The sequence below is a fragment of the Cyprinodon variegatus genome, unplaced genomic scaffold (assembly GCF_000732505.1).
Source record: "Cyprinodon variegatus isolate N-32 unplaced genomic scaffold, C_variegatus-1.0 Scaffold791, whole genome shotgun sequence".
NCBI classification, from domain to species: Eukaryota; Metazoa; Chordata; class Actinopteri; order Cyprinodontiformes; family Cyprinodontidae; genus Cyprinodon; species Cyprinodon variegatus.
In genome coordinates, this window is record NW_015151244.1 from 84,871 (window position 1) to 110,528 (window position 25,658).

The window sequence follows — 25,658 nt, forward strand, 5'->3', positions numbered from 1 at the left end:
TTTATGAGATACTTTAACTGATGACGCAAATTATTGGTCAAAATGTAAAATATTGACATGATTCCTTATTTGATTCAATAAAATGGGACACTTTACAATATTTATGGTCAACCTTTGTTAGTGCTTGAAAATTTCATAAATCGGAATAGGAAGGACACACCCCAAATAAAACTGGAGTCTTGCATGAGTTGGTGAATGAAAGATTGTTGTGCCTGCATAGGCAATAGTACCAAAATGGAAGCAAGCCATAAGCTTGTTAAAATCACTAGTGAAGGACTGAATCAAAAATTAAGACTCAATATTCACCATAATGGGTTTCTCAATACATTAGATATTAATGTCTAGATACAGACAATGAGACCCAGCCAAAAAAAAGATTTTTTTTATTAGGTCTAAAAATTTTAAAAGCCTCATAGTTAAGGTATTCTGTTTTTCTGTTTTAAAGTTAATGCAAATATAAGTCAGAAATTAAAACTTTAAATTATTTGACTAAATTTAGGGAAAAAAAAACCCCAAAAAAACCAGAAAGCCTGGCCCAGCTTAGTTTAACTGAAAAGGAGGATATAAAGTGACGGGGCCAATTGTTTAGAGGGAATGTCCCTTTTTAGTTTCCGGTGGAGAGGTGCAGCTGTGTTGGGAATGCTTTAAGTTAATAGGAAGCAGGATGTGAAAAGTGGGGAAACGAGGACAGCTGACCGTTACAATACAGACCGACTGGGCTTGTACAGTGGTTTGGCAAAAAAAGAAACATGTAAGAATAGGACCTCTTACACTGCAATGCAATAAACGGACACAATATCTCCCCCCACCCCAACTGAGGAACAGAAACTGCACAGCAAAGACCATGCAACAGTATGCATTTGTGCACAGAGACTCTTTAATACAAAGAAGGTTTTACTTTTCTTTATGGTTTGATGTGGGCATATACAGTATTAATATTTTACTGCTGTTGCAATAAACGGGCGGGAATCAGGTGTGAACTGTTTACACAATGAAGTATGGTGACTAATAAACCTTCTGTCTATTCTGTTCAGGCGATAAGAAGTGACCAATCTTTGCCCTTTGTCCATGTATTGTGCTTAACTGAGCATAGCTTAGATAAAAAAAAGAAAAAGTCAATACTTGGAGTCAGCAGACCATGGTGTTTGAGAACTGCATGCTATCGTGCGTTTGGTTTCAACTTCATTGGTCTCTTTTCAAGTAAAGGTAATTTCAAAAGATGCAAAACATTTACTGTATCGTTACATACAATGCAATGTCAAAACTTTCAATAATTTAGCAAGAAATGAAATATGTCCTAAAATGCTAGAGGTAAGCATTAACTTCAGTTATACAGAAAATATTTGTAGCTCTACATTTACGGTGCAATGGACCACCATTAAGGCCATTTTGCATGTTGGACATGAGTTTGAAAACAGTAGATAGAACTTTCTTTGCATTTTTTTTCCTGGTTGGACTCAAAACAGATTATAATAATAATAATTTAAAAAAAAATCGGCGTATTTTACACAGATGGTCATTAGGAAAGATGGGCATTTGCAAAGTCCTCCATCTGAAAATATGAACAAAAAGCATTGAAGTAAGAGGCATGTTTACAGGTAACTACAGAACTATGCATTAAATATATTATGTTACACAATATTATGAGAAAAACCTTAAGCTAGGATATTCATTTACCATAAAGATTTATCCAAATAACTGAAATTTACCACACAATTTATAACAAAAATGTAAACCATTGAAAATGTATTACCAGAATCAAATAACATTTTCACAACATCAGTTTAATTGACTGAGATGCACCCTTTTTGAGGTGAAATGCGTTTGCTTGACTCACTCTGACTGTCCTGAAGTTGGCTGCATCATCCAGCCCACTGACTGTAGCAGAGTCCAGGCTCAGGTAGTTGTACTTGCTGAAGTCTCGCTCCAGCTTGAGCTTCTCTGTGACAAAAACAAACAATGTGGTCAAACCTTATTTCCACCTTATTTCCGCTGCATTTACATTGCAAACCTGAACCCTCATAGCAAAGAGGCACTGGGATGTAAATCAATATAATGTGCTTAAAAAATCCACAGAATAGTTATCCAAAAGCACTTTTGCACAATGCATCCACAAATGAGTAATTGCTGTGACCATTATTCCCTGGGCTTGAATTGCAAACGTACAAGCCCACCCTATGTAGGAAGAAAGAAATCTATTCCTCTTGTGGGCGCACGTGTCGGGTTTCATTAGTGCCTGCATTAACTACAGCGAAACCCAGCCCCTCTGATGTGAGCACTCTAGGGGCCGGTGACCATTATTTTGTTCAGGACATAAAACAATGCCTTTAGTGCAAAGAATGACAAACAGAGGGAATAGGTCTCATTGCCAGCCTTTGTTTTACACAGTGTTTGTTAAGCAGGAAGATCAGGTTGTTGATGAAAAAGCCATGTGTTCCTGCAGCTGCAGGACGATGCTTTTATGCAGGATTTTCACAGAACTATATGATTGTTACACGAATCAAGCAAAATCTTAATCGGTTTAACATTAAACATTATGAGGCACAGCATATAATAACTGTCTGGATTTTCCAGCAGTTGCTAGTTTGACTTCTTTTTTGTACCAGTTCTTAGGAGCCTCCAGTATGATTTGAACATATAACTTAGTTCATCAAATTGCTGATTCAATGAGTGACAGTCCATTTTTAAATAATGCTCAGTTGCATTCGTTTTTTTATATGCTTTCCAGCCACTTAAATTAGGCTTAAAATTAGCAACCTTTCAGAAAACTTACTGAGCATATCATCTGAGGCTCCAGACAGGAGCTGATAAAAGATGTGGAAGTTCCTCTCTCCTCTCGGCTGTTTCACCACCCGTGACTTCTCCAGCAGATCTAAAAAGAAACAAAAGGAAACGTTGACAAACAGGCTAATAAGTCTTTTCAGGGAGTTTCCCCCCAAAGGTGTTTTAAAGTAAGCATCCGACTGTAGCTAACTGATTTGTTCAAGTGTAATACCTGTACTTATAAGAAACTTAAAGGTGTTCCTTGTCAAATCATGTTGGTAGTGACTGGCCAAAGCATTTATACCTCTCGACTTTGTCGTGTTAAAACCGCAAACGCTAATGGATTGAAGTGGTATTTTTATTTTAAATCAAGGGTGAAAAAAATTATGTATTGCAAGTATTTCTCTTAAAATCCATCAAAACAGTTTACATTTAAAAATGAACACTGCACAAATTATATTGCTTTCAAAGTTTGGTCTTATCCAATGAGAACATCCTTCATGTTTGCATTGTCCACAACATGGCTTGCAGTCATTTGCAAACCAGACTTGTGACAGATGTCTTTAGCATTGTGGGCTGTTTTTGATTATTGCTCTTCTTCCTTGGTCAGCCAGTTTGAGTGGATGGCTATTTCTAGGTAGGTTTTCAGAGGTACCATACTTTAGAATTAACTTGACACCAGTGGGTGGTACAGAAAGGACAGAATACTTGATTGCAGAGCATCTGCAAATGTTCTGCTAACAGTGAATTACCAAGCCTTTCCACAGTGAGCTGGCGATGTCAGGGTCAGCTGAGGATCAGACTAAAATGTGATTCTGTGACACCCACAGGTCATGAATCACATAAGTGGCACTTAGGAGTGAAGACATCAATAATAGAACACCCATGACAGAGGCTGGCAGCAGCAATATGGAGCAGTGATCAAAAACGCAAAGAGAATGAGATGGAAGGCCAGTAGAAGCCAATTTTTCTTGATCTTTACATTTACAGCAGGGCTTCTGGCACAGTTGTGAAAAAGCAGGTGACAACACAACAAAAAAAACAAAAGCTATCAGTTATTCTAGGAGCATTAAATTGAGTTACTTCTGCACAGTGCAACAAATCTGGTCATCTTACAATTGCATTTCAAAGGCCAGAGCTTCATATTTTCTGTTGAAAAGCAGCATAAACTAGATTACATGTCCTATTCACAGAATGCTCCCATTGGTGCTTTTACATGTTTACAAATCTATACAATATCCGGACAAAATCCCACATTTTAATAAAACGGGGCAGAAATGTACTGTGTAAAAAAAAAAAAAAAAAAAAATGGGTTGACGATTTACACCAATAGAAATAAAACAAAGCAATCCATCCAGCCCTGCATCCACGTTCACAGCCCATCTGCTGAGTTGTCCATCTAGCCAATTCTGAACAAGTCACATGTCAGACCAACTTAGGCAAACAGGGAGACAGAAGCACACTTGTGTCTGCTATTAGTTTCCGTCTTTGTTCACAATGTTTTGTCTGTACAAGCCTCCCCCGCCAGAGGTCACAGAAACGGAGGAGAGATCAAATCAAAACATGCGAGGATAAGCTGTGGGGCAGAATGTCAGGAATGGGATTCATGCTCTCTTTTGTTTTGTCTGAATTCCCTCATCCAGAAAGGTAGCATTTGGAAATGGTTTATACTTGATGTCACTTCAAAAAAAGGTAGACTGAAAGCTTTACAAAATATTTGAAATGCATCAAAATATTAGAGTTTCGTTGTTATTAGAATGTTGGAATGCGAACTCATATCCCTGCAATCTTTATAACCATAAACAAACACATAATATCAGGATATTGCGATAGACTACCACAGAAGTGATGAATTGTGAAGTCGGAGAAAATTCATAGCTCTTAAAACGTTTTCCAAAATTAATTTAAGCATGCTGTGTGTTAACTGTATTCAGTTTTCTGGACATTCGGTGTTTTGAATGCAAGTAATGGAAGTCAGTTTCATCCTGTCAACAGAACCTTCTTTCTCACATTGTTGTTCTTTGCACATTATAAAGTTTTTCCTTCCTTCTTGTCACAATGGATTGATTAAATTTGTAGACCGCCACTAACGGCAGTCTTTCCAACATATCCTACAGGAGTTGGACCACTCAGCAGCTCCTCCAGAGCTGCCACAAACTTCTTGGCTGCTTCTTTCAGCAATGCATTTGTGCCCAACACCATACTATTTTTTGATAGGATTGTTGTGCTAATCTTTTTTGGGGTGTCTCAAAAAAACTTTTTCATTTCCGATACAATATCAATATTGCAGCTGTGAGAACTGACTGATACCGATATTGATCTGATGCGATATTAGCACGAATTATACACACTTTTACTAATTGTTTTGTACTGTAGAATGTTAGAGAAGGCTTGATCAAGTGACACAGCAAAAATGGAACCATAATAAAAAGAAAATAAAGGGTATGTTAAGAATTGACCCATGTAATATTAACCAATAAGTTACAGAAACTTTAAACATTACAGAGTGTTTCTATCAGCAGGTCGATATTGGAGATTTCAGATGCTGGTTGATATAACCAGATATAATTTTTTTTGCCAATATCAGACATGTAATGGACATCAATATCAGATCAGGCATCCCTAATATTTTTCCACTTTTGAATAATTCATACTCACAGTTGCTGATGACTCCACCCAGCGGATCTCCTTTGAAGTCGAACTCGATGTCCATGTATTTCCCCTGAGAGTCAGAGTAGAATGGCTGTGAGTTTTTATTTACTCAGATTTTTACTTTCATCTTTGAAATATGCTTTAAATAAGTTCTGTTGAGTTCATACTGATACTTTAAGTTACAGGCTTACAGCACTTTGAAGGGCTAACTCAAAACCCTAAATGTACTATTCCCTTAAAGCTGGAGGTTAGAATAAAAAGCGTTTAATTTTTTTTCTGTACCCCACCCCCTCCCCTCCATTCTCCTCTGAGGTATTAATAGTAGCTTAGTGATCAAGCCAGGCATGGCTGGTAGGCGGGTTCAGGCAGAATTCAATAAGCCCTCTGCACTCAGCAAAATGAAGTGAAGCCTTCATTCATAATTTTATGTTAAAATGATGGCTCTCTGATGAAGTGGTAGCTAGTAAGTAGAACTAAGGTTTCTGCTGGAGCCAAGGTCAACTAAATATAACCAGATCAGAGGTATAATCCAATGAGATGTCAGTAATAACTGTATGTCCAAGCACTTTTGTTCAGAGGCACCAGTGTAGACAGATGACCAAAAGCGGTTTGAAAAGTAAAAGAGCAGAAAATATTCATATCTCAAGCTGCAAGTTCATGCTTGCTTTAAAGAACCAGTTTAGCTCCCCGTGTGTGGCATTGTAAGGAGGAGGCTAAATTAGTCTTGTTGGAAGCTACAAATTAAGGAAAAAAATGCACAGTACATTGTTAATGATAAAAAGTTATGTTAAAATAACATGAATAGATGTAAAATAACAGGACCTAATCATCTCAGGGGTGGGGGGTGGGGGAGTTGATGTGCTGGTCACCTCCCTTAAAATACTGAGAATAAGAAAGTGTGGGAATGGCTTCTGTGAAAAACAAACACACCCATATCTTTCATAATGCAATTGCCTGAAGTTCTGCAGTCTGGGTTTGAGTCTATTTATAGAAGCCTCAAAATCAGACATCAGACCAGAGAATGTGAAATACATGGAATATATTAACCTATTACTAGACTTCCTCATTTTTAATTACTACTAGTTATGAGAATGAATGAAAACACAAATAGAACTGAATTTAATTTGTACAAGCATGTCTAAAAAAAATAAGAAATTGTGTTTTTATCATGTAAATACAAGAGTTCACTATAAACTTACAGTGTATATAATTACAAGTGTACAGCTTATACGGTAGTAATGAAGAAATTATAAACGGAAATTAAAAGATGACAGATTTAGAAATGCGGGGACAAAACGTTGGACGGAAGGACAGATGGATGGCTTGAGGGAAGGTCAGATTTCTGGAGGGATAAAGAAATGGAAAGACAGAACAGAGAGTCTGATGAAAGAAATGGATGGGAGGAAAGTTAAACATACAGACATGAAAGGAAAGAAACCAATGGTTGGAAGGATGTAGAAATTGACACAGTAGAACAAATAAACCAACAATTTGCACAGACAGCTGGAAAGATTGAGGTCTGGTTGACTGAAAAAAAAAACTGACAGATAAAGGGGAAAATTGGATGGACGAACAGACTGATGAATCGGTGGACAAATGGACAAATCAATGAAATGAATGTTGAAAAGATGGAGAACAAATTGTTGATAGATTTTTCCCCAGACTATGGCTTTAAAATATGTCTGCAAATAGATTTTTGTTTTATTCAAACAAAATTCCATACAAACAAGACGTTGAATGATTTCCGTGCAAAGTTAAAACACTACTTTTAAAGCAACACTGTGTTCGATAAGTTGTAAAGCCAGTACAGAGACCATGCATGTAGTACGCATGCAACATATTGACTGCAGAATTTGTGCTGTGTGTCAGCTAGTATTCTGTATCAATAAATGCATCCTATTTACATTGTGGAAATAAAACGATGGTAAATGGACACACAGCCTTCACCCAAATCAGTGGTTTGTTGACAAAAATCAGCATTGCTCCATATCCCTTTTAGAAAGGGCATGTACACACTTGGAAAAAAAACAAACAAAAAAAACAACTATTAGGAAGTACAGAACTTCTAAAAGTTTGTCAACCATGAAGCTGGAGGATACTCATTAAACTATGTCATGCATCACTCCGCAGTGGATCCGTTCCTGAATCTAGACACCAACCACTTGTATTCTGAAATGTACAAAATCTACTTTACTTTTCCTGCATATGAATTCCTGTCTGGCTTATTTGGTTTTGAGAAAGGCTATCTGTATTTCTGATGGATGTTGGAATATGGGGATTAGTGTATTAAAAGAATTAATGCATGGATTTCATTTGTAATGGAAAACACAAAGTGCGTGAATGAATCTTTATAGTATTAATTCCTACGGATCAGGTTTCTCTTTTCCCAAGATTTTTAAGGCCTCAGGATCGATGCAGTCTGACGACACATTTTGGAGTTTGCCGTAGCAATCTTTTCCTTTCCAAACAACCTAAGAAAATGCTTATTAACTCCCACCATGTTTTTTAAATGCATTTTGAAGTAGAACTGCATTTTCTGACTAGCAGCACAAATAGAGGAAGCAAAGAACATATTTTATAGCTATAGCCCAACTAAGACAAAACAAATGCATAAGAGAACAAAAATTAAAAAATAAATAAATAAATAAATAAAAATAATAAAAAAACACTATGGGCCAAACCAGAAACAAGCTTTAAGCAATTTTTTCTTCTTTTTTTATTCTACAGAAAATGTCTGGAGCTTTATCCAGTGGAAATCCCAAAAGTTGAGTGAATACATAGAAAATGCATTAGAAAAAGAAGTAAAAGCAGCAATAATAACAACATCATTGGAGTTTTGGAAAGATTCAAAGGGCATCAATCTTAACTGGAGTTCTCCCTTAAAAAGCTCCAAATCATACAAGCTATAATATAGGAATAGGAATTCATCCTCGAGTCATGACAATCAGTTTACCTTAAAAAAAAAATAAAAATAAATAACAAGACTTCCTGAAATAAACTTCCAAACTTCTTCTATTTAGATGTAATGCAGGGTAAGATAGTATAAACATTCATAATATTTTAAACAAATCAGAATCAAATTGCTTAAAATGTGTTTAAATACAAGGCCATTACTTACAAATCGTGAAGAGTTGTCATTCCGCACAGTTTTTGCATTTCCAAATGCTGCAACATAAAAGAGGCAGGAGTTAAATAAGTTAAAAACTGTGTAAACCAAAAATATTTAAAATTAACTCTGAAAGGTACAGTGGAAATAATAAAAGATAAGCCCCATTCTGTTCCATCACTTAAGCCTTTAATATTGATCCCTGGCATTGCCCTCCTCTCTAGTCAGCTGTCAATCATAACAGACATAAATGTCAAAGCCATTTGTACTGATGATGCCCCATAATTCTGTGGATTAAGCAAAGCACCAGGGCGTTCCAAGCTTAGGAAGGACTAAACCTTCATGTCACGCCACATTCAAGTCAAAGTGCTTCCATATGTGGCCCTGCTTAGAAATAAACAAAAACAAGATGCTCTCGAAGGAGTCTAATAAATACACTAAGATGTTCACCAGTGAACATTTGCATAAAGGACATGTTCTGTTTCAGTTTAATTTGCTTCAAACAACATTTCTACATTCCGAAAGCTATTAATATGCCACATTTCAGAGAGATATGAGCATAACAGCTTAATTGCTGATAACAGCTAAATAATGTGTTTAAGTATTCGGATAGTGTGAATGTGTGGGCCGGTTGTCTGGAACGGCGGCAGCCAGAGGGCGAGAACACACAGAATAAGAGATGCTAAGATAAAACGTTGATGAGAAATCAGAGCAAAGAGTGAAAAATGGAGGGTTTCAAAGAATGAAGCAATAAAGAAAGTGAAGCAGAGCATCACAGAGCAACCATGATAAATCCGTTGTGTTTGGCTGCATAAACAGGTCCCTCCTCTTTCCTTTTGTGTGTGTCTGTGTTGGGGCAATTAGATCGGCAGGAGCTAAACTCTTGCAGATGTGCAGGGTTTTCCGCTGCCTTACAGCTTCATTTTTCATGGGCATTTCCTGTCCACTGCCCCCAATTAAAGTAAAGAAGAAGAAAAGAAAAAAAAAAAGAATTCCCCAAAACAACGAACCGCAAAAAAAAAGGGAAGGGGCCCAAGAAACAATTTTTTTCCCCAAACCAACAGCACACTAAACATATTGTTATAAAGTCCTAGAGGCATACAAACAGTCAGCAAAGGTTTACACAGATTCATCCAAAATTACAATATATAATGGCACATGTTATGTTTGCAGTTCGAACGTTCCAATTCTGTTTTCCCAAAAATGGATTGAAAGAGATTTCAAACTGGATTAATGAGTTGTCCAAACCTTGGAATTTTGTTTAATAACCAAACTGTGCTTCAAACTTCAACAGCTTTCTTCCCAATTTCTCTAGCGTTTTCCTCTTTGCTATCGATTCTGTTTTAAAGTAAAGGAATTCATCAAAATAAAAAGCTGTAAGCATTTTCAAAGTTTAGCTCCAGCGTATGAAAATCCTTTGACCCAACGAATCTCCCCTGCTGCTGCTACTGTTATACTATACAGGGCATACTGGGCCTATGGTGTGTCAAATTTGCATGTATTGGTAAAAAAAAAAAAAAAAGATAAATAAAATAGAATTATATGATACCTTTTTTACACTTCTCAATAAAGTGCAAACTTCTATATCTCAAGACATGTATTGCAACAAAATGAGTTTAAGGTGGCATAATTAATACTGCAATTATTTTTCGTGAAGAGATGATCCGAAGATGGATGTTAACACAGATTCCACCAACATGCAAACATCAGATAGTCCTGCCCCCAAACTGGGACGCAGCTCAAGCCACTGTCACTTACCCTCAAGCACGGGATTGGACTGCAGCAGCTGTTCCTTGACCTTATTCACCTCCTGGCCCTTCCCACACACTGCCGCCACATATGACATCACCAGCTTACTAGCCTCTGAAACACACACACACACAGATATTAACAGCATTAGGTTAAAGCCTCTCATAGACATAACATAAGAGTAAGTGCACCATGCCGTCTAATGCAGCATTCCCCATAAAAATTCCCATTACATCACTCTCAGCACCCATGAGAGTGAAGGCGGAGACCCCATTTTAGAAGCCCCCTTTGTTAGGTTAGATTCTGTCCCAGAATTTCATCACACTATCATCATTCAAACTGCTGATTTCATTGGGAAGAAGAGAAAACCCCTAGAAAACCAATCTGGATGCATGGATCATTGTTCACCCACTTTTCCTGTGCATTGAAATTGGTCTGGGAATAGGCGTTCTAACCGAGCTGAATCTTCAAAAATTAACTTTCAGGCTGCAGCCAAGACTCAGAAGAAGACATGTCTGATGATTGGAGGGTTGGCATCAGGATCCTCTCCGAACTACCAGATTGAGAATGACCCAAAAGTGATGTGTGTGACCTGCCAAAAAGAGTTCTGCTTTCCACGCTGCTGATGGTAAAAGCTTAGGGCTTGGTTATCTAGATTTAAGATTTTATTAAAAAAAAAATTTAAAAAAGGAGAAGAATGCAAGGATCAAAAGATGGGTTGTGACAAATAGCTCTTTATTATAACCAGTTTTGTATTTATGTAATATTTTTCAATAAGATAAAAATAAAAGTTTATTCTCTTTAGCAAAAATCTTAATGATAGACAGCCCCTTAATTTCACAGAAGCTTGTAAAAGGAGGGTTAGAGGGGAAAAAGAAGGGAATCATAAAAACATTAATGCAAATGACCCATATCGATGGGTAGCTTTTTAATGGCCTTATTACTGTAAAGCTCCAGGGTAGCTGAGATTTCTAATATCCAAATTTATCTCAGATTTGACAGCACCAATGACTCCTTAGAGCAGCGGTTTTAATATTCATGAGGAAAAACGTTTAAAGGAAGGTTTGTAGATAAAAAATATGATTGATCAAACTGGACTCAATATTTAATTCAGGTTTCTACAAATGATGCGCCATAGCATTTTAAAACATTTCAGTAATTTGTTTGTAATTTAAGAAAATGGCTTTTTCAACAACATATATAGGATCATGCAAGAGTTGAAGAGATAGCTAGGTTAAAATATCCAAGCTTTACATTTAAAGACACCGCTATCCAAGTTATAGAAAAGACCCTTAAATCCATCTCGTTTATGTAGCACTATAATTTTACTGGGGGCCTGTGGGAAATAATTATAACCATATAATCCATGATAATTACTAGCACCACTAGTAAAGGACAATAAGGTGAATAAGCTAAGTAAAGCTGCTGCTCCTTGTTGAAAATCAGTAAGGTTATTTTGGGATTCTGGCATTATCCTTTTCTGAATAGAAAATTTCTAAACATGCCCCCAGAATGAACTGGTGAGTGTAATTATCAGGTCTATGTGCTTAAACTAACATGAGCCCAGAAAACACAGTCCCAGTCATGTTTGTAAAAGTAGGGAAAGAAGAAAAAAAATCACTGAATTTTGGATATTCTACCCATGTTTCATATACAAGTTAGAAGTAAATCGGAAAATCTAAAAAAAAAAATGGTCAGCATACAACATTTTAAAAGGTACCAATAATTGCCAAACCAGTGGGGAGTGAGGAAATGTATCTTTCCTTAAAATTTTGTTTTGATTGCTTATATTGTTCTTAGAGATTCATATATAGGTTATATGTACAGTACATGTTGCCAGGGATGCTAAATCTAAATGCAACCAGAGATGCATGTATAGAGTAGATTCCATTAGCGTTCCCACAGTCTGCTCAGTTTTGCTGCTTCACAGGTTATTGCAATATCCAGTTGCCTTTGCACAACCAGGAAATACCATTCCTTTTATGTACGTCCAAGGTATGTGGAAAGTGCAATGAAAAAAAAAAAAAAACTGAACTTTATACAAAAAATAGGAGAAACTGGGATTTAAAAGGTTACGTCTGAAAAGGGCTCTACTTATTGTTCAATACCTTTTTGGGGTCCAAGTTTTATGTCAAACAAGGAACATTGTTGTCAGTGTAATCATGCTGGGCCTCAGTATAAACCCAGGCAGCATGATCACATTTGTACAGCACATGCTAGAGTTCTTAGATTAAGCTACCTTTAGTATTCCTTATTCAGAGTGCAGGTCAGAATCATCATTCTGCTTCATGTACAAACATGATATCAACAGAAGCAGCTTGAAACTCAGATGCAAATCTGATTAAAATCTGCTGGGTAACTTTAAGGATAAACTGCCCGCATGATACAAGTACAATTACATAAAATTGTTTTGTCTACATGCAGAATAGTTCTGTAGCAGAGATTTATCTTTTAGGAAGCAGCTGCACCATAAGACATGTTTGTTAAGGTAACATGTATGACTAGGTTGTCTTGTCCCACCACCAGTTCTTTCAGACCAGATCTTAAACAAAAACTGCATTTTCATTTTAGTGCAGTTGGATCAGATTTGTGTGTCCAGACAGGTTGCTGTGGAAATGCTGTGGGTGTTATTAAGTAGGTGGGCACACTTGTGAAACAGCTAGCAATAACAGGTTCCTTCCAGCTTTGCCTGTAAATTATTTTTCCATCAACCCAGTGCTCTCTGTAATGTACTTTACAAAAATCTACCATCTAAATCAGTTCCTCACCAAGTTATTCTTGCACCACAAGTGAAACTTGTACATAATATGGGCAACAACTAATGGAAAGAATATAACAAAATGTAAGAATAAAATTTGAAATTCTGCTTCTCACATATAAAGTGTTAAATGGCCAAGCTCCGTCTTATATCAGAGATCTGATATAGTTATGCTGCTATAGGCTTAGAATGCTGTAAAACATAGGGACCCTTTTTCATCTTTCTGCTTCAATCTATATTCTCCATTCTGCAGTATTTTTTTAGTTCAACCTCTAACTTTAGAGGTTGCTTTGTTTTTTTTCTCATTGTAAACAGAGGATAAAGTCTGATTGGGTTGTTAACTCCCTCGTCAGAGTGGTTAAAATCATATGCCTCTTTGAAGCATGAGTCAGGTGAGAGCAGGGTGCTTTGTAAGTAGTTGACATATTATGCCTAAGACCTACTCCTTTGTTGAGAGATAATTTTTTTCAGGTTAACAAAGATGGCTTCCATAACCCCTCTCTCAAACCATCCGTTTCCCTTTGCCAGAATATGGACGTTGTTGTCCTCAAACGAGTGTCCTTTAGTGTTCAGGTGTATGTGAACAGCCGAGTAATTTATATTGTTGGGATCAAGTATCGCTGATGATACCAGAACTACAACACTCCGGCAGAGTTTTTTAAAGAGGTAACTTCCTGTCAAATTTCCTATTTTGTCAGTGTCCCTGGGCCACTAAAGGCTAGTCGGGGTGCTTCTCAGCTGAAGGCTACACTAAGTAGCGACCAAATCTTTCTGGAGAAGTCTGTGCTTGCTAGGCCGAGTCAGACTTTTTCCTGCAGTTCAGAAGGAACTGAACGCAGTGTTTTTATTCTTCTTGTGTTTCAAACCGAGTTGAATGCAGTATTCCCTAAAGCCTGCTTCAGTAGAGACAGAGAAGAGCTAATCCAGCTCTGCTAACCTGAAGCTAACCACCGAACAACAGGGCCCCCAATCACTGTTTGCCAAAGGAGTAGTTAGAAGCCGTGGGACCCACACGGCCTGAGATGGAGCAGCACAGAGGAGCTGCTGTTGGAAGGCTGCGGCTACATGCTAACCACTGAATCTAAAAAGGTGGTGTCCCTTGCTATTGTGAGTTAGAAATTAACCCCCTAACAAAGTTGCCTCTTATTATAGCTTCGGATTAATCCAAAATCTGGACGAACTGACTGGACTGAAGATGGGGCCTGCAGAAAACCAGACCGAGCCGAAGGCCTTCAATCCACCGAACCAAAAGAGTAACATCTTCCCTTCTCCTTCAAAAATATTCTCAGATTTTAAACAGACTTTTAAACCCCTCTTCCCCTATTATTTCTTAATTTTTGCTTATTTTAAGTGGTGTTTACATAGTTATTTGATATAATACTGTGTTATTGTAGCTAATAAAGGTACCATTGTATTTTAACCCATGGTCTTTGTATTATTTAACAGTGAACGATTTATCACTCAACCTGGGTTCACTCTTTGAGAAGCATCCGAATGAACAGAGACATTTGTGTAGTTGGTGATTAATGACATTGCTAAGAGAGCCTAAATTACTAAATTGGTGAAAGACAACTGATTTTTTAACAGTCGGATTCAGGAGTCCAACCTTTTAGGAAAGAGGCTAAAACCCTGGTCAGTAAGCAAATTAAATCATTCTCATCATGATAATTAGTTTTACCCTTGATTTACCTATTAACTACAACTTCCAGTCCTAGTTATTTAATATATTGATAATCTTCTGGTAAAGTCTCACAACAGTATCTTTGCTTCTTACTACGTGCCTGCTTCCGTCTCCTCGAACTCCAGTCTGCCTCGGCAGATAATCGCTCACACAGAGCCCAAATCTATTGGATGTTTGTTTCTTCCTGTTAAAAGGGAGTTTTCCTCTCCACTGTCGCTACAAGCATACTTGGTATGAGGGATTGCTGTCGAGTCAATGAGTTGATGCAATCAGCTGGTTTTCCTCAGATAGAAAACGTTGAACCAATCTGACTGTATGATCTGGTTGAATTGTCTCTGTAAAGTTCCTTGAGATGACACGTTGTGAATTGGTGTAATATAAATAAACTAAATTGAACAAAAAGAAAAAGATTTCTCAAAACTAGGATGTGACAAAACTAAAAAGGGTTTCACTTTAGAAATGCTGAACATGTTTCTGAACTATAAAGGATATGCAACCAATATAAGGACAGGGTCTCATGTACAAATTATGGCATTAATACAGTGTAGCTTTGAGCGTCCCTGTGGATTTGTTAAAGAGCACAGGGTTCTTTGATAGCAGCTTTTAACTTATCTGTATTGTTGGATAAGTTTTTTCCTCACCTTCCTCTTTTCAATCCATCTGATTGATGGGTAGAGGACCACTCTTCTTACCAATCAAGCACTGTGATTCTAGGTTGGTACTTTCAAGCAATCCAAGTTCTTATAAAAAATAAATTTAATATCTGCATAAAGCTCATGAAGCAGGAAATAAGCATACAGACAGTCCTTATTTTTTCAACTAGGCAGCTGTGCCAACTTTAGAATTGATTAAACACAAAGGAGAGCAAAATCCTTCTCCCAACTAATCACTGTGAGAAGTATATACAAGGTTAAAAAAAAAAAAAATAAAAAATAGTTTCTTCCTGTTCTTCCGTCAGGCTCCGATTCCTCATGTCATATGAAATGCATAATTTTAACTTCTTCTGAAAATAACCCGGGATGACTGAGCAACAGTTTTTTTTTTCCCCCTCCTCAGATTCGATAAGCTGCTTCTAATGCCATCTAATTCTCAGGCAAACATAAAACACAAGTAATGCAATCATGCCATCTTATTGGCTAGATACATTTGTGTGTGGTACCTTTTGAAGCTCAATTCAACAGTCCACACTGTGTAAATCATACTCTTGAATGGACTCTACCTTAATACAATTTCAAAGTTGCTAATATAACAAGTTTTGTACACCACTTTCTGAAAAAATAAAAAAACTCACCCTCACAAGTATAATATTTTAAGTGCAGTATATACAATTATAAATTGTCAACCAAGACCATTCTGGTGTTTGACTCATTGTGTACATCTAAATGATACCCGACAGTCCTCACCTGTTTTCCCAGCTCCACTTTCCCCTGTGATAAGGATACACTGGTCTTTGTCCTGGTCCCTCAGTGAACGGTAGGCCTCATCTGCCAAAGCATATCTGGAAGATAAATGAGAGAGAGAGAGATCAGTCCATCTCTATATTGAAAATTTGCAGCTTCACAGTACATTTGCCAGTTTGACGGAAAGTTTCAAGAAGCAGTGTAAAAATAAGTACAGAGTAGGCTTTTGCACCAGGCCACATGGCGTCTCCTATAATCAAAAGCATGTGGCTTCATCGGAAATTAGGTTGCATCTTGGGGCATCCGCTACCCTGGAGTGGCTTGCAGCTTTATTTAGCGACAGTGCCTGGATCACATTTGGAAGCACAGTTGTCCATTTCCTACTGCTGTTCTGAAACATGACTATCGAAGGAAAACAACCCTAATATTTAAACAAAGATTTATGGGCAAAATGTTTGGCTACGGTCTTATTCAATCATTATTCAGACCTTTTTCTCCTTTGTTCATACCCAAGCACATTTGTAATTTACATAATGCAATTACTAAATAGAAGCATAAACAAACCTTGATAGATAAGTAAGTGATGCAAGGGGAGTGAATTTAATTAAAAAAACTCACTGTCAGACATTCCGGGACACTTGTACAATGGGAATGAGGCCTCATTAAAGCAATAACAACCACTCTGAATACAAGAACAGTACTTCAATTGTTCCCTTTATGACAATACCTTATGAAGAATAAATAGGAGGGTGTGATTCATATGAAAACCACATCATAATGATCTGTTTTTTTCTATCTGTAAACCTTAGGATAATGGGCTTACTCTAAGCATCTACCTCTGTTAGATGCTTAGGTCTGTTCATTAAGATCAACCAGATGATTTTGAACATGTCTTTCCTTACCAAACTTTCTTACGAAAATATATAATAATTTTAGTAATTTTACGCTATTGGCCCAGCAATTGGCAAATCTAAACGCCTGATCAATATCTGTGAGAGTCAGGGCATACATGGCTCAGTTAATAGAAGGTATCACCTTTCAAAGCCCCCTTATCACAAACGATAAAGACAATAGTCCATCAATTCATCTCACAGACAATTTTTCAATCATTTATGAATAAAGACACAAAGCCACCTGCTTGAAGGAGAGACCGAACCCCAACCAGCAGATGCAATACAGAGGTAGTATTCGCTACCATTTTCCAACTGAGAGGGATTCCACATTTATTTCTCGACTATGAAACTACACAGCTGCACACTTAAAGCTAGAAGGCTCATGTCATCATGGAAAATAAAAGTAAACTTGAGTCATCAAGAGACCTCGATTGTCCTGTGCTGATGTTTTGTCAGAAGTCTGAAGAAAGCTTACTTAAGCTCTACAATTTACTCCAGAGGGTATTTGTTCTTCAATACTTTGAATGGATGAAAATTTACATGAGTATGAAGCACCAGCTGGCACTTTTGTTAGGCTGTCCGTCTGCAAACCACCAAAGGTTACATTTATATTCTTGGCATGAAGGCAAACTCATTTCTGGTTTAGTCTGAATCTGCAACTGAGGGCAGTTCTGGCAGTCTGCTGCTCACAGACTGAATCTCAATACATTACCATGAGGCAAAGAAAAAAAAATATTCTACCCAAAAACTATTGTTTTTATTGTAATAACCTTAGCCATGGGATTAAAACGGCTGTTTTGGCTTAAATACAATAGGAGTTAATATAATTTACTGCCGGGGACTCCACAATTGTTCATAATATCAAGACAAACATTCACATTTTCTCAGCAATTTAAGGGGCAAGTAAAGTTTAAGGTAATTTGGAAGGAATGCTTCAAAAAAAGTTTCCCCTTGTGTCCAATTTTGTTTTTGTGCTTGCCTCCAGGTCCCAAGCACTTGAAACCTCTCTGATCTCAACATCTCTATCAAGCAAATATTTAGTCATAGAAAGTTATTACCTGAATACTACAACAATCTGTTTTAAGATCCTGAAAACAAACATTTATGAAAGCCTTTGGCCAATTCCAACCTGGGTAAAATCTACCTTTTTTCACCTTTTGTAGGGTCAAAAGTAAGAACACTATGGTGGGTAGGAAAGCAACTATGGACTGCTTAGCTCATCCAGACATAACACAATGGAAATGGATCATATCACATCACATGGATGATAAGAGTCAAAATTGAGACCAACCTTCTGAAAAACTACCAGCACTATTTGGACAGCACTTATTCTGACCACTAATGGAATGCTATTTTGGGTGAAGTGTCTAAGGATTCAACCACCTATTGTTCAGCCATTTCACTTCGAATATGCCTCTACACTTGTGGGTGCCTCCCATTTCATAACATTGCAGTATCCTGTCTATTTTGCAGATAATCGAGACAGTGCCAAACAGTCTCTTACCTCTCACAGCTTAACAAAAACTCAATTTCTTCAATTACATCAAGAACTAAACAACACAGAACTGCCCTACCCTGCATGCTTCTGTACATTAATGTACAGATTGACCAATAAATTGAAATCTGACTACAAAAGCTCTTACCTTTAAGAGAAGAAAAAAGTATTTTAGGGAGAAACCCAAAACTTCTAGCAAAAGAGATATTCCAAAATTTACAGTACATGTTCAGATATGGCTCAGTCAGTTTGAAAGTAGCTTTAGAAAAATAACCTTTATGCAGTCAGTTTTCATTGAGCCTAGATCATTGTTAAAAATATAAATTGTTTAATAAGTTGGTTAACTGCTAATTGAAAATAAAAACTGCTAATTGAAAATAAAAAAAATAAATGCTTGAAAACAGTCTAATTATTATTCCATTTGTTTCTCTTGATATATTTATAGAGTAGGACTGCATTTATGAACAGTTGTACAACTCCGTTCCATTTTCTGTCCACTCAACCTAAACCCTCTCATTTAATCCACGCCCATACAATTCATCTTAACCCACCCCTTGTCCCATGTCCACCACTATGCCAGAACATCAGTTTGTGTGGTCTAGACTTGCCATCGGACATTACGTCACTGCTTTAAAAAAGTATAGCAGATGTTTTCTTTGTGAAAACCCTGCACAGTCCTGACCTGATCCTGGCAATGGGCAAGCCATCATACAATTATCTCATCCCCAAACAAATCATGTGAGCCAGCAGGAGTTTGGAGGAGGGGGTGGGCTACCCCATGAGGCCCAGTGGTGTCAAAAGAGGGGAGGAGGTCCCTTTTTAGAGCATGCACACACACGCACACACATACACATACACACACACACCATAGAGGACTTATAAAAAGCCATCAATGATTACAATATGAATAGGGGTCAGGAGAAACAAGCCACACCCAAACACAATGTAAATATCTAATTTGAAATTATAAAACTTATATAACTTAACAGAAAAAATAACTTTGCTTAGATGTGTCCATGCCTACAATCCCAAAAGGTTGTGCAAACAGAGCTGCAAAATAATTTATTTCCTAGAATTACCTTTTCATTAGGACCCTGAAGGCAGCCTGAGTAGCAACAGGCTATAAATGGCAGTCAAAATGATGAAGCACCAGGGTCCCCATCAAAGACTAAAGAAGCAGTGAGTAAGTTACCCAAAATCCCAAAGGCCTCCCATATCACTCTGTGTAGCACTGTGTGCATGCATTTGTGTGCACATGAAGATGAGGGTTAGGCAGGAATAGGGCCTTGGACTATAAATGCTGCTTGGCACCTCCCCTTCACATCTGCCTGCAGGCTGTAATTTGGATTTGCACGTGGCAGCGGGTGAGCACAAAGCCACACTGGCATGAGGTAAGCAGCAGAAAATGGTCTAGTCAGTTCTTTTCCCTCTCTGCCTCTGGTAAATGGGCCAACAGGAGTAGATGATGGGCCTGCTGTTTGTGACCTGAATCTTAAAACGGGTGGAGTGACTGGAAGGCACATTCAGCACACTTTAAAAGCTGTGATTTGTAGACACTAATAAAGCAGTAATCTATGGGTTGGACTTATGCCCACCCATTTACTTGAGGATGACAGGAGCTTTAAAAAAAAAATTGTCTTTCTCAGGGGCATTTCCTCATATGGACATGTAGAGTACCAACTTGTATATGTGGTTCAGTAATAATTTTTGTGCACATTTATTGGCAAATACAGCTTCTGTTTTTGGTTGTACACATTCACAGGCCAAACAGTGGCCTCTGATCTCAGCATGACCCTGTTTTTTTCCAGAGCCCTCAGGAAATCCGCTTGGCTTTGAAAGAAAAGCCAAGGAAGCAACTTCCTGATACTGATGACCAGGTGGAAGAGGGGGTGGCTGATACAAGAAACACACAGAAATACAGTGGCACCAGGCAGCTTTAAGACTATCCTGCTGGTGCGAGTGGGGGGGTAGGGACGGATGTACACACACACAGACACACACACACAAAATAGATGCTGCTTCTGACAGATGTTGGCCATCTGTTCACAATGATATGCTGAGAGAAAGGTGCTAGTCAGAAGATCAACACAAATTGGAAGAAAGAAGTAAAATGGTAGATAATAATCACTGCTTAACATTCAAGAGATATTAGAGTGACGTGCGCAAGGTGCGTCAAAATACTTCATATTTTACAAATTAAAAAGCTGTGCTGTTTGGGATCTTTAATCATTCAACAGATTGTCTGATACCTCAGCTACTTAACTTTGAGGGGGTTCAGGACTTTAATTTTATGTCTGAGCATACCAATTTAGTGTTCCACAGAAGAGGGAAACCACCAACGCAGGCAGTTTGTGTGATCTTTATAAATGCAGGAAAAAAAGCATGCAGTGCAATATGGCAAAACATCCACAAAAGGTTGAATATGCTGATGCCTCCTCTGAGCACTATTAGGAAGATTATTACTTTGATACTACCTGGGTATGTTGTGTCAGAAGGATTTCATCTTCCACTTTCCTTGGCCATTTTACAGTCAAGAATTTAAAAACAACTCTGGCTTGATTTAAAAATGAGCATGAGAAGTATGCTTCAGAAGTTCAGAAAACATACCTTGTACTTTTCCCTCCATTCTTTATACCGCAAGTATTGTCAAAAGTGTGGTGTAATTCAGAGGACTTAAAACTAAGTTTTAGTCAGACATGCACCAAGAAATTAGAGTGATTGGTTGTTGATTTACACCTAGACTAAAATGGGTGAGTTAGTCATTCTCATAAAAATTGAAGCATTTAAAAATGTCAGTGAAAGCATTAAATGTGCAAAAAGCTAGTAAGGAATATATTTTTTAACAACACTGAAATATTTCTTGAATTACAAGAACTAAAATCAAAAGGTAGGATAATTTATTTATATTAAATAAAATCTATCAAAAATACATTTAAATTGGGAAAATAGAGAAAAATTTAACAAAAACACTGTATAGCATCATTGACAGAACATGCATTAAAGTGCTGCATAGTTGTAGGCATTGATGCAAACCTAATAAGATCAATAAGCATGAAATCAAAGCAGCCCAAGGGTGTCCATGTGACCATTTTAAACAGGAATCCTTGTTTTGTTTCCTTAAGATAAGCATGGTAGGTCATGTAACCTTACCTTGGGTTCATTAAAAAAAGAAAAAAAATAATTAAACGAACCACGTTTGTAGGCTTCGGTGTCATATCCATCTCATCTTTCTATAGAGTTGTTTGTTTAAAAAAAGTCAAACAAATCATGAATAGCAGTGCAAGACACAAGCCTTTGCAAACTGTTTAAAATGTAAATAACGTTCAGTTGTGGTACACATGACAGCAAGCTTGAGGCAACATTCATGTGTGCTCTTTAATTAATTTAAGTAAACACCAAATATACACTGGATATGAGGTTTCATAGAGAAACAAATCTCTGGACCGCTCCTCTATTCTGTTTTTAATGTGTGCTTCACATTTCATTGTTGGATATTTTATGAGCCAGGTACATACTGCACTGTTCTCAAATTGAAAGGGTTCACAATGGAGCTTTTGACAGTTTTGGACAACAGAGAAACCATAAAGTAAACAATCCTCACAGCAGTATATGAGGCTGGCAGTTTAGTCAGTGTCAAGCTAAGCTAATGAGCTTTAGATGCACCATCCTTGGAAATACGAGAGAAACCCATAACCTTTCTATTAAATGTTGCAAATGTAATGAGGGTGTTGGTAAGATAAAACATTACACCAGGCAGCCAACACCTCTACCCCATTCTGGTGGTCTGTCTGCCCAACCTGCTTCTGATCTAAAGCTGTCCTCTTTTAAGGAAGCAGGAGATCGGAGGAGGGCAGCGATTTCCCTCTGCTCCCATCTGAACTCTAGAACGCCGTTTCTCCTTACCTCTGTTGTCCAGGTGCTTTCCCCCCACCCGCACAACAGTTGTCCAGGTGATTTGTTCCCCAACATGAGACAAGGCCTCAAAATGGGGCACAGATAGTCTTAAGTGTAGCTGCAAATGCATTTTGTAGAGAAGGTAGTGGTCCATTCCAATTTTATCTCTCGAGAATTTGGTAAAAAAGCGTAATGCCAGGCGAGCAAAAGCACGTTAATGTAAAATTTTTCACAGGTTTCATATTCAGTGTAAATAAACCAATTGACACTTGCCAATATATTTATCTTAATGATACGCAAGGCTTGCTTACGTGGACATGAATATTTGGAATAACGATGACATTGCTTCAAGTTCTTGCTTTAAGCCAAAAAAGAATACAATTTTAGGAAAATATTTTAATAATTGTCGTAATAACAAAAACACATTTTTTAGCAATAGTCTTATTTAAATGGCAATCGGGTTATTGACTTGGCCTAGTTTTAGTTTTAAAACAAAGATTCTACCAATCAAACAGAATCAAAATAATTTTGCAGAATTTTGATGAACTACATCTTTTTCGCAGAGGAAAATAATATTGTTCAATTTAACACCAATCACAAATTGGTAACAAGAGGAAAATGTGGACATTGGCAATGCTTATGGGAAAGATACGTTTCTAATCAGTACTAACATGTACAGCCTTCAATAAAAACAAGTCATGAGATTATAAATTATAGCACAGAGCAATTAAGTAAATTTTGGCATTTTATTGTTACATAGAAAAAGTTGGTGGAAAAATAAGCAAAAGCTTTTTCATCATCCCTTTCTAGTTTATACAAACTACAAACGCCAACACACTGCAAAGGGCTGAACCTGCCTACTCAAGTCAAAATGCCACTTCAACAAGTGCCCACTCAAATCCACCTACATACAAAAAGGTTCGGCACAACTTTCCTAGGTTTTCTGAAATCAGTTACTTTAGAGGCCAAAAGTAACACGTTCTACGGCTAAAATGAGCATAATTTTTGTCCTAACTGTACATATGGCACAACGTTTAAAACATCCACCATTTGGTTTGAGTTTTAATACAGACAGCAACTGAAAACAGTTTTAAAGCTGTAATGTAGAATCTGACTCTAAAGTCCTTTCCTACAATTGTGAAAAGTACCACTTAACTTATCTGACAAGTAAAATTACACCAATCTGAGTATAGTGATGGACATAAACCTTAAGAGGCACAAAGACTAAAAAAAAAAAAAGTCAGCCTTCTACCACCACTTCTACCTCTACCAACATACATCACCAAGAATGAAGTACTAATGTCTTAGCTAGGGGGAAGAAAGAAAGAAAAAAACGTATTCATCCATTTATTAGAATGAATTACTGCAATGGTGTGTTCACAGGTACAGCCTGCATCCTCACTAAAGCTAAAAAGTGGAGCACATCACCACAGTGCTAAAGCACTTATACTCTTATCTCTTAGACCAGACTTTAAAATAAAGCTCTTAGTCTATAAATCGCTGAATGGCTTGGGACCAAAATACATTACAGACTTATCAGTTTATCACCTGCCCAGACTTCCCAGGTCTTCTGGCTCAAGTCCATTTATCTGCTACAAACTTCCCCAAAAAAAACTTTGAAAGTATTGAAACAAAGTTGTATTAAATCAAGATTAAAATATGTTTAAAATAGCCTTTGATCATGCTAACATTTGTTTAAGCTTGCCCCGTCATATATTAATTCTGATCCATGTTGCCTCGGAGACACAAGGCAAGAGGTCATTTCTGGAAACTGCCGAAAGGGAAATATAAAAACAGTCATGCCTTACAAAAAAGTTTTTTTTTTTTTTTTTTGGAACAGGCATTGTAGATGTCTAACAGCAAGAGTCAATTATCTCAGCTTTTAACAACAACAAAAATATTGGCCTCCAAAACACTCAACCCCAAACAGAGAAATTTCAGATAATCTGTCATAACCATTTGCATGACAGCTGGAAGCCTCAATGTACATTGCAAAGGGAGCCTCTTTGCTCCATTAGCCACCCCTAATGCCTCCCTGTGTCCAATGCTCTAGCGGCACTAAGTATTGAGTTCTGAGAGCATCAGGGTCTCAATACCTCATTAAACATTGGGATAACACAACCCCACCCTCCCATCCCCCCACCCCCCAAGAGCAGGCGCAAACTCCACACACTTAGACACAGATACGTCTCACTCACACACACAACGCTCAATCTGTGCCCGTTTTCAGTGGCAAGCAACGTACAAAAGATAAGTAAAAGCCATCTGTGATGGTCAGTGATTAGTTCATCTCTAATGAACAAAATGCATATAGAAACGGAGGAAAGCACCTGCTCTTTAATCATGGAGGTGCCTCATCTGGCTGGTGAGCACACAGCTGAGCTGGTCAAGGATGGGACACTTTTGTATAGACAATGAAGATTGGCTTGACTGTGCAGTTCATTAGAACTGACAAAGCAGTGGGACAAAAAGGCCAAAAAATTTAAGAATTGAATAACATAGTGGTTTAGAATTGCAGCTGAGAATAGCAAATAAAGCAATAAATAACAATAGATTGTGTTTTTAACTGGCATTCATTTATGCACTGTATAAAAACATTTCACACTTTGACAGAATGTACTTGATGCTGGAACCTGACCAAGATTTTAATCGTCAAAATGCTTCAACCAACAGAAAGTGATTGATTGTGATGAAAGAAAAATGTAACCACTGCATGTCTTCCTGATACAGCAAAACTCTATTTTATTAGTCAATAGAAAACAGCGCTTGCCTCATTAACAGCTGAATCATTTTGGCATATAAATATAGCCCACTGTTGCAAGCTGAATTTCAGAAAAATTTAGAGACGTTGGATTATATTTCTTTATAGTAAAAGTAACAGTGACAATAACATTCACTGTTATGAAAGTGCTTCGTCTTACATTTCTAACTTTCCAAATGAGTCTTCAAAAACTTGTGTACAATCCCTTCAACTTATATCCACAAAATGAAAGAAGCAATTCCACAATCAGGAAGACTGACATGCTTTTGATTTGTCATCGCACTTTCAAAGGGTTTTTTCTGTATAGAATGCAAAATGGCGTGACATTTATCCAAACAAGGTGTCCAAGATAAACATTTGCCTGATTTTCATTGACATTTCATGTTTGAAGGCACTCCTTTGCACAGATCAGTAAACTACCACCAGCAAACCATTATGTGCAGATCTGATCTTGCTCTAACCTTTTTATTTAAGTCGCATGTTTTTTTCTCCCCTGTTCTTAGTTA

At 37.4% G+C, this 25,658-nt stretch overlaps 1 protein-coding gene across 13 annotated transcripts in view; it reads right to left on the minus strand.

Annotated features, from left to right (window-relative positions):
• The window catches only part of myo1b (myosin IB), a 68,453-nt gene that overhangs the window by 25,026 nt on the left and 17,769 nt on the right, over window positions 1–25,658 (minus strand). For 12 of the 13 annotated variants that reach the window (XM_015396344.1, XM_015396347.1, XM_015396346.1 and 9 more), the window contains 6 exons: window positions 16,113–16,207; window positions 10,280–10,384; window positions 8,534–8,580; window positions 5,422–5,485; window positions 2,774–2,872; window positions 1,838–1,941 (listed from right to left, as the gene is read on the minus strand). In XM_015396344.1, coding sequence (XP_015251830.1) covers window positions 1,838–1,941; window positions 2,774–2,872; window positions 5,422–5,485; window positions 8,534–8,580; window positions 10,280–10,384; window positions 16,113–16,207 — 514 coding nt within the window. Of the gene's footprint in view, window positions 1–1,837; window positions 1,942–2,773; window positions 2,873–5,421; window positions 5,486–8,533; window positions 8,581–10,279; window positions 10,385–16,112; window positions 16,208–19,576; window positions 19,600–25,658 lie in introns of those variants that run through there. The other variant, XM_015396340.1, reaches the window with a different exon arrangement.